General features: G+C 33.3%; 1 protein-coding gene across 2 annotated transcripts in view; it reads right to left on the reverse strand.

The window, feature by feature from the left end:
* LOC106466128 (intraflagellar transport protein 46 homolog) overlaps nt 1–6,350 on the reverse strand; it is a 31,349-nt gene extending 24,999 nt beyond the window's left edge. For both annotated transcript variants that reach the window (XM_022394080.1, XM_022394081.1), the window contains exons 1-3: nt 6,201–6,350; nt 3,876–3,942; nt 1,756–1,832 (exon numbers count right to left, since the gene is read on the reverse strand). In XM_022394080.1, coding sequence (XP_022249788.1) covers nt 1,756–1,832; nt 3,876–3,942; nt 6,201–6,239 — 183 coding nt within the window. In that variant the 5' untranslated portion in view covers nt 6,240–6,350. The remainder of the gene's footprint in view (nt 1–1,755; nt 1,833–3,875; nt 3,943–6,200) is intronic.
* Nucleotides 6,351–13,911: the final 7,561 nt, after the last annotated feature.

The following is a 13,911-nucleotide window of genomic DNA, read 5'->3' on the forward strand; positions in this document are numbered from 1 at the left end:
CACAACTTAGGTGTTATACAGTTATCATGGACCAGCTCTTAATTCATGAGATTAATTAACATCAACAAGGAACACTATATGTATAAAAAAAATATTTTTTTTCCCCCTCATAACAAATGTGGACTTTTTCTCTAATGAAATATTGCTAACATAATACATTATTATCATTACCACAAAGAGAAGCCTAAAAGAGCATTTTAAAACTTGAAATAATATATCAATTAAGTACATGTCGGATATATAAAAGCTTTAACAAAAATACTTAAAAAAAATCCATTTTATATGTTACTTTTGCACAAGTTAAATATTTTAATACCTGCAACAGGGTAAAAATGTCAATAATACTGATTCTGACATTTTCCACTGATAAAAGTAGTGTACAAATGCAGCTATAGTGAAAATATAACTAAAATGTTTGAAATTGGTGTATGGGAAAAAGTAAGTTGTTGAAATTTGGGCAAAAGACCTTTACTGAAGCCTATTGGAGATCAGTTGGCTGAAATGTTGACCACCATTATTTTTTTTATTTAGAGTGATTTTGACTTTATATTTTCAGTTTTTTTTTGTTTTTGGATACAGTATGACAGCTAATAGCTACAGTTACTTGAAAAAGCTGAATTTTAATGAATGTTCCTATTTTTACAATTGTATGATTACTTTAAAGAATTTCTGCTGTTGTTTTTTTTTTTCATTTAAAAAATTAAGAAATAAAAATTAACATTATTATAATTATTATTCAATATGTCAGTAAAACATGTAGGTTCAATAAGTCTTGATACAAGATGATAAAATGCTGTAAACCAACCTCTTTCGAAAGGTGGACCTTTCTTCTTCTTCAGAAAGCGCTCGGGTTACAGGGTTTTTATAATTTTGTATCATAATAATTATTATTGTATGGATAAATTATGAATGTTTATGATAATAACACACACACTGACAAAACTCTAATGACTTTGATAGATTCATGAATTTGATTTTAACTGTCATGAATGGTTATAATAAGGTCCTAAACTAGTTAGTGTAATCTTTATATTTACAAATGAAACCTTCCTGAGAAGCTAGTAAAAGTAAACAAATGAGCTAAGAATTAGGAAACTGCTTTTTGCTTAACTTCTGTTCATCAGTAGAAAAGTATAACAAGTTTCATTTGCACTGTTAAAGTTTAAAAATCATGATTTAAACCACTGGAAAGCTCATGAAAAGTCTCTAATTTATGTCTCAAACAACTGAAAACAAGTTCAATCTAAACAAAACAAAAACCAACAAAAAACTATAAGCCTCATGACAAACTAGTAATCAAAAGTATTTTAGAATCACTCAAAGTAGATATTTGAAAAAAACATGTCATCAATAAAAAAAAAAAAAAAAAAAAAAAAAAGATACAATCTTAAAAATGAGCACTTTTATGGTTGAAGAATCTGCTTCTTGACTTAAAACATTTCACTTGCTATCTTAACATGCAATGAGACTTGTTATTAAGAACAATACCACATGTTCATTGACCTTGTTGCAAACTCAAAATATTTCAGGGTTAGCAACAAGGTTTTAGTTATAAGGCATTCTCTAATTTGTTGTGATTATTTTATGTTTTATATTTAAGAATTAGTTCTATTAAGATTATTTGTTTTTAAACTTCTGAAGCTTATGAAGTAAAAAAGCAAAATATTAGGATTCATTAAGCAATGAATATCAAGTTACTGAAGTATTACACGATTAGTTAAAAAAAATGAAATAGTTGAAGATCAAAAACCTTACTGGATTCTCATTAACTGAATTTCTCTCAACTTCTTCGTCACTCAGCACATCTATGTTTTTCTCCTGTGTTTCAGCATCTACATGTAGAATATAAAGATATCCAGTGTAATCTAAGGTAGATAACTGAAACATTTTATACATGCTATCATTTGCATCTTTAACACCAATGTTGTTTTACAATCATCAACAGGCTAATAACAAAAGATGCAGAAAGAGATGACAGTATTGGCACGTTAAACAATATAAATGTTGCTTTGTAATGCTTACTTTACATTCCTTTATTTTTCATGTCCTTCTAAAAGTATTACAGAAAAATACTTCGAAAACCAAATCTTGGATAATCCCAACTAGATATACTGTTTAGCTGTTTAATCCTTCAAGTTATGTATGATAGGACACCCAGTTGTCACCTAACTAAAAACAACAACTTTCAGAGTGAATTGTGCATGTAAATGGATGAATTAAAGGATGTCTAAATGGACTTTCAAGTTTTTCTAATAGAATCAACACAACATGTAGTAGAGCAACATACCAGTATTCTGCTTTCACACATATCTTTCTTTGAGGGAAGGAATATATTTAACACTATCTTTAAGAAGAGAAAAACACTACTGCATTACAATAATACATTATGTGTGTTCTTTACATAACAACTATGATTTGTCTGATGAACACACAGTAGAACAGTTTATATTTTTTTCAGGGTAACTGAGGTATCAACACTAAAATGATAAACACAACAAACCCTCCACTAAAAGTCTGTATCCAGTTTTTGATATTTGTAGTATTTTGAGTTTGTACATATACTAGGTGACTACTAAATTTCACAAGTACAAACATGTCTAACTTACATAATTTCATGTACTAGAAATCACTATTTTTCAAATTACTTAGTTTTCATCTTTAAGAATTGTATTCACTTCCCTAAAATAAAAAAATTGTACGTTTATTTTTGTTACTATATCTTCCACTGTTGGCACAATATCTTATCTAAACATGATATCAGTCAAAAAAGATTCAAGAAAACCTTCATATTACAAACATCTTTATGAAATGTTAAATATTTTTAAATGTGAAAGTACATTGAGGAATTTGTTTCTGGTTTATAGGCGTAATACTAGCAATGTTTACTCTTTTACATAATAGTTGTTTACTATTAAGGTTGGATCAAACATTAGATGGATCTAAACATGTGTGAGTGAGCAAGCAAATATGAAAACAAAAACAATGAAAAGTTTGTTTAATCCCAGCTAAAGTGAGTATGATATAACCGTCCATTCAAATTATTTTAATAAATTAACTAAGGCTCTTGATAAATGCAGAATCTGTATAAAAATAAGATCTAAGATTACTGCTTAATCAAACTCACTCAGCTGTAAATTTGTGATTCTTATTTAGTGTTTCACACCTTTGAACAAAGACAGGATTTCATGTTTCATTCTTAAGATAAATTCTTATTTGAAAATACCCTTTTAGCCATGCAAAATGAACATTTAACTACATAAAGTTAATCATTTCCCCACACATTCTTTGCTATATCTGTGACGTACATGCATGTACAACTAAACTAATACTAAATCAAAATAGCAGTGTAACTTATAAAATAATTCTACTTTTGTCAAACACACACACACACACGCTTTTAAGCAATGTTATCATTTAATATAATAAAACTAATTATCTTTGTTACATTAATAACAGCATTATAATGTATAAGATAAAGCAAGATGACAGATGATAACTTAATCCATCCAGATCACCTCTCACATACCAAAAACATAAAGTCAAAATTAAAAAGCACTCTTCATATCTATATATTCATCGAACAAATGCAAGAATTGTTAAAACTATTAAATATACTATATGAAGAATTTATAACTCTTAAAAAATATTAAGGGAAGGAAAATTATTAAAATGCAAACAACCTTTTTAATACTGTTTTTTATACTAAAATTCTCTTTATAATTTTGTAACAGACACTATTTTTTAATCTCTTTTTATAGTTAATATTTAACATAAAACCCTTCTTAAGGCAATTAGTCATTAGGCATATCTCCTCATTTTTAAAATAATTTTATTCCAGATAGGTTAAACAGTAATGTAGTAAACAAATAAACTACCTTCCATTCCTTCCAAGCTGGAAACTTCTACAACTTCGTCATAAGGTTGGTTTTGTAGGTAAGTAACCTACAAAATAAATAATAAATTTAAGTATAGTAGTGGAGAGAGGTGAATTCTTATGGCTTTGAGTATCTTTGACGTACATGGCTGGGGTTTCACTCACTATTGAACTAGACTTTTAAATTAGCAATTATTTTAAAACAATATCATGTGTTCTTGTCTGCATGAACAGAGCACTTATAAAGGTGATCAAATGGTAAAAACATAAGAGAAAGCCATTCAATCATTTAGGTAACCTTCTCAGCCACTGAAACAGGTAACTCAGTTGCAGCCTTTTGCAGCTACTACTATAAAATAACCACACTCTGTTGTAGGATTCATAAACAAAGTAATGATGAAACTTCTCCATTATCCCTAATTACATCTATAGCTACCTTCGAGGTTCATATCCTCCCCACCAAAAATTCTTCCAATGGTACCAGAAGGCAAATTTTGTATATTAGATCTGTTGGTGAGCGGGACGAAAACTATTAAGTTTTTGAAACAGTGTTCTACTGCAAGTATTCAGTTAACAGAATTTTATGTTATACATATAGCAATATTGACCAAAAGTCTAAACAGCCCATGATTCTGCTATATAAGTCATCACTACACTTAGCTTCATTTTGAGTATTGTATGCAGTTTTAGAAGTTCCACTGAGTTGTCAGAGAATTTTGATGAGGGGTACTAGGATGTTTGCAGGAATAGATGGGTTGTCATATCAAGATAAACAGAGATCTATTAACTCGTTCCCTCTTGAAACGAGAAGGGTCTAGGACAATCTATGTGACGTATTCAAGGTTATTAAAGGAATTGACCTGATTGAAGTATCAGATTTTTTAGTGTTGAATTGAAGACAGCAGGTCATGAGGTCATAAATTTAAAATCTGAAAAAATACAACTCCTCTTGAAGTAGTTTTAATTGTCCAATAGGGTGGTAACTCTGAGAAACACATTGTCTCGTACGGTGGTAGAGGCTGTAATTTTGCAGGAATTTAAGAAAAAGGATGATGAACATCTGGAGGATCAGAGCTGGATTTAGTAATTAGATTTCTATTTGTTTAGGAAAGTTGGGATTCAGGGCATCTTTGATGGGCCAAACAGCCCTTTGACGTTGCAAAATTTATTTATTTTTAAGGAGCACAGAACAAGATATGGAGAATGAAGATGTATTCAAAATTGACATGGGCATAAGGCACACTACCAACAGGGACTAATATGGTTATAATGATGATGATTTGGAGATAATAAACATAAACTTGTGAAAACTAGACCATCTTTTTGATGGACAGAATTATTTTATTTTTACAATTGTATACTTGTTTGATTATTTGGTTTGGTAATACTTTGGATTCTCCAAGTTTTTGATATATGAATGTAAAATACGACATATAGTTCACAATATAACCATTAGATCCTGATTATTCAGAAATTTCACAACCTCTCAACTTAATAAAATTTTGTAGCATTCACTGTTACAGTATTTTTGAAAACACAAATATTCATTTGGAATAAAATTTTAAAAAATATCTATATACAGAGAAATAAGTATTCTGTAAGTGAGAATGATATTTAATTATATTACAGACTGGTACATCAGAGAATTCATAAATAGGTGTAATAGTACAGTTCATGTATAAAAACCTTAGTTAATATGTCATTAATATGAAATTAGTGTTCATTACCTAAAAGGGTTTCATCAAATGGAGAGGTACAGCTACCATTCTAATTGCTAGACTACATTGTTTAGGAACATGGAGCGATCTATGTAGGCTAAATAGCATGCTATTACTTTGCTACTTATTTTTAACATTTCACACTGTGATTAGTTCTGAAATATTCAGTTTGGTACATGCATGATTGCATATTATAAGTTATTTACCACAGCACTACTATTTATTAACTAAGGCAAATACGGTCATACGTTAATTAACTTAATAATTATTTTACTTGTTTCAGAATTTCAATAGTTATATTTTGTTACATAAGCATGTGATAATCAACTTATTAATTATCAAGTTGGGCCATGAGTTTTAGAGTTCTGGTGAAAATGCAGTTCACTTTGTTCATTTAAAAAATCTTCGTAGTAGTAGTTATAATCTTCTACAAACATGTTACACAAGTAACAACATTGGATATGTATCATGATATACGTACCGGTGCAGTGGTACTTGAAAAACTGATAAACACACAATAAAATGCATACTACTACTAGTTTTTCTGTCAATCACATTTTTATTAGTATAAGTATTTAGTTTGAAATATACAAAAGCTAACATGTTACCTTTTCTTTTTCTTGAGGCTCCAAACTTATATTTGCCATTTCGCTGCAACTATGAACATGATACTAAATATTTTTCAAAGAATGTTGAATATAAACATTGATTTTTCGACTAGAACATAGTTATTATAAGAAAATGCGACACCTAGGATATTAAGTAAAAGGTAACATTAACAAAAACAACTCTAGTTTGGCTGTATAAGTATTTAAAGAATTAAAATTGTTTTTTCTTCCTTTTTTGTTGTTGTTAAACACAAAGCTACATGATGGGCTATCTGTGCTGTGCTCACCACGGGTATCGAAACCTGGTTTTTAACAATATCAGCCTTCAGACTTCCCGCTGAGCTGCGGCAGGGAGTGGGAGAGGGTGAAACATTATTATTAACGATTGTAAATAACACTTTACTCGTGAATATAACTGGCAAATACATACAACCATTGCCAAGAAAATATGTTACAATGATGTTTTAAGTTTAAACCTTCATCAGACCTATATTCTCACTGTTATTTGTTTTATTATGTAGAATTGTGGTATATTCAAGTAAAACTGAATTACTGTTAGAGTTGTAGTACGGAACGTACTATATTATTTACACTCCTTTAGCTAAAGAGTAAAATAAAACAAAACAAAACAAAAAATAATGTTGTTTTTCGTAGTTCTCCTTTGGGGCGTTGTAAGGCGCACAAGTAAGTTACTAACCTTTGTTTTCTTAACTCTTTTCAGCGCGGGCTCGATCCTAGGTCCGACCTCGTAACCACTGTGTGCTTGTTATACTTTTCATTCTATAACATCGAAATTAGTAAACATATTTTCACGAAATTTGGCAGATTATCAGTAAACATTACAAGGCTTTCGTAAATTCCTCATCAGTTATTTCTGCTGTGATTGCATGTTGTTATTTTCTTTTCTTGTACATAGATGATCTCAATTTTTTGTTTCACACAACTTATTCTTGAATGACATCAATAGACATTATTAACTGAAAACACGATTCAAAGAAGGTGGATAAAGAGTATTGCTTCTGAATACTGCTCGCTCTCTACTACAGTTGATTGACCCAAACTGAGCCTCCTTGGAAATAAATTATGTGAGCTTCCAAATCATACACCACTAAGAAAGATGTAAGATCTATGAATGATCTTTCGAGAAAGTTTTCTCTAAACTCTAAGGTAAACGTTAGATAGGAGGGATTAGTTTCAAGTGAAAAAGAACGCGGCTCACGCCAACTTCTTAGAGAGCGATTTCATTTCTCGGCGAGCAGAATACGAGAATTTTGATAATGTATGTTAGAATTCCCTTTCGCTAAAAGCTTCGACAATTTCCTACTATGCAGTTATTGATATAATTTATTACGTGCATACTTATGAACCTCGAGTCCAATCGCTCATTTCAGTGATACCTTGGGATTTTGGGTTTTTCAATCTCTTGTGCCCAAAACGTTTTAATGTGATCCTGCTATTAACGATATCAAATAAGTTAAAAGGAAAATAAAGTAATAGTACCATCATCATCTGGTATTTCCAGATGGTCACTCTTCCAAGTACTTGCCAGGCCGACTGTGGGTTTACTATGGGGATCAGACTTTTTTCTTTTCTTCTCTTTATGAATCCCACCTCAAAGTGGTTCTATAGACATGAGTACAGTAGAGATCAATACAAGTTACAAAGAAATACAAATACAGAAAATCAGAGGATACAAAAAATGATACAAAACAATATAACACACAACTCGAATGAAATAACATAATTAAAGTAAACATGATAATACAGCAAACATAGGCATAAATACAAATGTTACAAATAGACAAAAAAGGTGTAATTAAGAGGATAAACGTTAAATATATTGCTTTAACTAAGATAATGTCACAAAACACATCCCTGAGTACCTTGGGATACCACAAAACCGCGATGAGCATAGGTGTTATAAAAACATGTAAATAATCCCTCAAAATCTAACGTTGGTAATCCAAATGGATTCGCTTACGTAATCTGACTTTATACATTGAAACTAAATCAATAGTTACATTTTAACAGAAGCAAACACTTCTTGCCAAATATATACGAAACTTTGCCAAGGAGATAAACAAACGAAGGTCCTTGTGGCACTGCGAAGGAATGCATGTGGAAGACCCCACCAACTGACAGTGAGACAAAACAATGTCAGAAAATGGAAATCAAAGAAAAGCTCCTACAACTGACGAACAAAAATCCACAAGGGTTGAACCACCTGACAAAGCAAACATAAGTGATCTACAGTTTCTAACACCCCATTTCAAAAAGTACAAAATCCGGATAGATGCCGTCCCATATCTATCAATTTGACATTAGTCGTTACCGCCCAATGCCATATTAAACAGTCGACCTCGAAATTATCAAAACCAACAAAGGAATCAAAAGTAGTCCCACAAATTAGTTTCCATCGTTCAGAAGGAGTAACCCCCCCCCCCCAAAAAAAAAACGTTGGAGCCGATGCGTGATACCCCGAAGAAACAGACAAAAACTGCATCAATTTCTTAACACTAAGACCCCCAAACCTAATATGTGTCTCTAAATAATCCTTTAAAATCAGCTCAGGGACCCGCGTGGGAGAAAGCAGTGGTGCAGTTTCAGAACATAGAATTTCCACCAATCAAGAGGCAAAACAGACTGTAATAAACGAAAATGGGAAAGTATTAGACTATCACATAGAGAAAAACCGACGTCCTTACATTATTCAACTATCGCCTGAGGGCGTAAAAAGCCAGGTAAAACTTCACACAGTAAGTACTGCACAAGGAGTGGTTCACCAGGGCGAACATAGATGGTGACAATCGTAAGAAGACATGATAGGAAATAAACTGTGAGAATAAGGTGTTTGGAATAACTATTCGGTGGAAGAGTATGGAGGCAAAAAGGAAGAGTAACTACACACGATGACATTGATGATACAGAAAAGTACCATGGAGAAAAAGATAATCAATGAAATCACCAGAGACGGCGAGTATTCGGGTCATGAAAGTAGGACCTTTGGCATTCTGTATGCAGATAGCATGTTTGACAGAAACACCATATTCCGTAAGTTCAGAAATGATATCTGATTCAGCAAGCAGAGGATCTACCCCATGGATAACACAAGAAAAGAGAAGTCTTCTCTATGGGGGAGGTTGCTGTTTTAAGGTGGGTGAAGAAAGGAGCTTAAGAGTCGTAGATACCCCAAAGTTGAAAAGACCAATCATGTTGTGAATACGTCGAGTATCTGAGAATTGTAAGGCATTTCGAGTGGGTATTAACTGGTGTATATCAGAGCGAGTGCAAAAGTTCGATACTTCCTGGTAAAATTGACTTGGAGAATAGTATTGAGCATCCATGTTGGAGAGGAGGAATACTTGATAGGTGAGAAGCTGAGCCAGTATCCAAAGGAGCAGAGGTGGCCTGAGACATGAAAGGTACAGTAGAAGGTATGGTGGGAGAAGAACGTGTGAAGTGACATCAGCATAGATAAGTTAAGAAATTGGAGGTGCAGAATCCAGAAGCAGCGTAGAATTTGCCAATGATGATACTGACATGCGAGGTGGCTTTTTGGAGTCAGTAGTTGGATGAGAATAGGGTTTAGTCCAAGTGCGGGTGGCAGAAAGTCCAGTTTCCTCCAAAATTCCAGGGCGCTCCACAACAAGAGGGAGGCCAGAATGCATAGTGACTGACAAGAGCACTTCAAGTAATCAGAAGAAAAAAATCCAAACAAGGTAATATTGAAATAAGTAAAACTAAACAAAGTCAATAATAAATACACTATACTCACGAGAAATTACAATCAGGAATCAGTACAGTAAGGCACAATCCAATAGGCTCCCAAACCTGGGGTCAATCTCTCCTTTAGAGAAAAATTTCTCCAAAGGTCATTCACAGATCTCACATCTTTCGTAATGGTGTGTGACTTGGAAGCTCGCATATTGGTTTCCAAGAAAGCTCAGTTTGGGTCAATCAACTGTAGCAGAGAGTGAGCAGTACTTCATAAGCAACACTCTTTCGCCACCCTCTTTGAATCGTGTTTTTGTTTTCAGTTAATCATGTCTATTGATGACATCGAACTTTAAGTTGTGAAAAAAAAAGATCCTGTATGTACGAGAAAAGAAAAATGACAATATGCAATTAAAGCGGAAATAACTGATGAGCAATTTACTTTCTGGTGTATAAAAACCGAATTAAAAATACAGAGTTGCCTATAGTATGAACAACTAAAGAAGCAAATAACGAATTATATATTATAGATGAATGTGGGTAGCGAAATAATGCGATAAAAATCTTATAGAAGGCTGAGTTAGAAAGTATAAGCAAGTTTCTTCGGAGGATGTGAAAAGTGGAAAGTAGGCCTCTAATCGTGTTCAAATAAAAATACACTTCATTCTTTTTTCTTTTTCTCTTTCAAAAATTGTCAAAAGAATTCAGGTGTATTCATACTTGTATCTTTTAATATATTTATTTAGAGCTGTTTCAGCAGATATAGTGACAAACAAACACTATTGACTTCAATCTTTTCGTTCAAAGAATGTAACTAAGGAGAAATACTCCTTTGGATAGAAGAAATAGCTTAGTATACGATACATATTACTGCACGTTAATAATAAAAATTTTATGCTGTAAACCTAGTGATATGGCATAAGAAGCAACGACGATACTATAACTGACTGAAGAAATCTATTACTATACAAATGTGGGTTTTCTAAGTACAATTAACCAACTTTCTTACATGGATGATAGTAGATGATATTCAGATATAGAAAGCTATATTTCCTGTTTTCGAATAAGATAAGGGTCAGGGGCAGCCATGCCCCTGAACTCAAATCCTAGTGGATACAGATCTGGAATGGAGGCCTGGCTTTGTTACATTATTTTTGTTTTGTATATAAAGCCAGGTTTACTTCTGTAAGTTAGAGTTAGACAGAATTAAATGAATTAGAGGGTTCTATACAGTTCAGAGAGAACTGCTTTTACAGTTTTTAACTTCCATCTCTTTGTTTGGATATAGTAAAAGTCATAATTGCAACATTTTGTATTAGTACTTTGAGTATTGTTTTTGTTTGAGCTAAGACATGAAGATAACATGGGTTTAACTTTAATAAGTAAACATTGTTAAGTTCATTTCTGTTTTTTAACTTTTGATTTTTGTAATAGTAATTCGAGGAAGTTATATTGGGTTTAACTTTAAAAAGTAATCATCGTTAGGTTAATTTTTAGTTCAATGCTTGCTAAGAAATAAACATTTACTTATATTTACTTACTTTCTAGTTTAATTACTTAATGTTAATTTTTGGATTTCACTTTTGATTTAAGCTGATGTTTCAATTTAACTTACGGGGGGAAGGGCACACCAAACTGATTAAAGCTTTTGAATAAAGACTTTATTGGATACTTGCTTTGGGTTTGTTTTTGTTAATGTTTTGTTGTTTTCTGTATGTAAATAATCATGTGTATATTCATATTTTGATTGGTTTCAAGTATTTCTTCTACATGATACTAGTTGTCGATCAAAGAGATTAGTATACTCCATGTTCCAATATTCTCCGAAACTCATGTTAGTGGACCTACTTGACTGCTTTACAGAAAAGCCCTTTTGCAACATAAAGGAATAGTAAATAGGGGAAATTTTGATGCAGGATCAGGATTCGAGCGTGAATTATTGCAGAGTACTAAATTCTCCCTGAAAGAGTTTAGCAACAAGACTTATGAATGCTCCAGGGAAACTGTATTTGTTGAAAACTACATGAAAATGACATTCTCTACAGGGAGGCAAGTATATGACCTGGAGGGGAATTAAACTGGTGCCAGGACTGAAAGGTTCGTAGAAAGAGTGGTCAAACCTCGGAAAGTCCTCTTCTAAAATGAGGACTTTTGCCAATGCCATGAAGGTTCCAGGCAAAAATACACCCTACAGCCAAAAACTCAGGGTGAAGAACAAGAGTTGTCTGGGACACCCAGTAGGCCTTTTAAACCCCCTGAGTTTAAGTCCAGGTAGCATGGAAACCCGAGATATTTGGAATCGTCAGTGTGGCCCAAGACTGAAGGTGCCCAAGGTCACTGAGAAGAGAATAAACCAACTGTGATTAAGACTACCTATCAGAGAGAGGCTTGATCAGGGGCAATTGGTCACTAGGGGCCAATGGAGCTAAACGCAAAATAAAATACTGGTTATGAATTTTTAAATATTCATGTACGTTTCATAACACGTGAACTTAACTTCTGCAAATGTGTCTTCTAGTTACCAGATATAAAATAACTATATGCTGATTATGCGACACTGAAGCAAGCAACTTTCTGACAGTGTAAATGGGGCCAGCTCATCTCCTTCAGTCAGGCCATACTGGAAGCTTTGTGTTAAATTCAAAAACAAACCAAGCCTCTCTCTCTCACATGAGGGCTATCTGCGCTAGTCATTCCTAACTTAGCAGTGTAAGACGAGAGGGAAGGCAGCTAGTCATAACCACCCACCACCAACTCTTTTACCAATGAATAGTGGGATTGGCCATCACATTATAACGTCCCTACAGCTGAAAAGGTGAGCATGTTTAGTGAGACGGGGATCCAAACCTGCTATCCGCAAATTGCGAGAGAAGTATTCTAACCACCTGGCCATGCTAGGCCAGATAGAAGAGTAGCTTGATGGAAGAAAGTAGAGGGTTGTATAAATGGAGTTCAATCAAACTGTTCAGTCACAAGTACAGTACTTCTGGGCTCAGCCTTCAGATATGGTACATGCAGCAACGTTAAGAACATTTAGGTAAAGACTTGGTAAATATTTAAATAATAAGAGCTGGCTTTGGGTTTAAGTATAGTTTATTGGATGGGACAGCCTTGATGTCGAACAGGGCCCTTATTTTCCTGAAATGTTATGTTACATTATAAAAGTATTTGAACCACACTGTGTCTGCCATATCCAGTTCAGATTACCAATTTTGCTCAATACCTGATTTCTGTTTCTTTATCAAAGCCATTTTTTAGAATAACAAGTATTATGGTTTGAACACTTCTTGTTGGCAAAGTGTGATTATAAAAATTATAATTGTCACAACATTAGACTTACAGAATTAAAAAAACCTACTATATTTAGGTTATCCCTTAGGATTTTCCCACGAAGAAGAGTGTATAATAGTATTTTTCAATCATACTATGTCCACCATATACATTGTCTATGATGGGTTTTACTCAATACCAGAACTCATCAGGCAGTCTTGAAAAACACAAACATAGTAGAAATTGGAACACTACTTACTGTCAAGTTTTTATAGGGCCGGATTCTTTATGATACGTGCCTGTGACTTGTTAGCGATAAATTATAATAATAAATGGACAGCATACAATCTACTTGTTTTAAAATAATACATTTAAAACAATTCAAATGTACACTGAGTGATCACAAGTAAATAGTCACCTAATTTTTCGTCATTTATGCAAACTAATTTGTGTTCACAGAGCACTATATAAATGAAAATGGTCCGCACACTAATTATCTTGTGCTACAACATGCCTAGAATTCAAGGTTCTCTCGAACTGTCAGATTTTGTTAGAGGAAGGATAGTTGGTCAAGCAGATGGTGGAATAAGTCAGCGGCAAATTTCGCAGAATTTGGGAATCCCGCTTTCGACAGTCAACAGAATCACCATGCAGTTCAGGAGGCGCAGCAAGGAGACAGCAGAGCGGCGGCCGGGTCGTCCTGGTCCATCGGAGAGGACAAAAAGAG

This window comes from Limulus polyphemus, unplaced genomic scaffold, assembly GCF_000517525.1.
Source record: "Limulus polyphemus unplaced genomic scaffold, Limulus_polyphemus-2.1.2 Scaffold2161, whole genome shotgun sequence".
NCBI classification, from domain to species: Eukaryota; Metazoa; Arthropoda; class Merostomata; order Xiphosura; family Limulidae; genus Limulus; species Limulus polyphemus.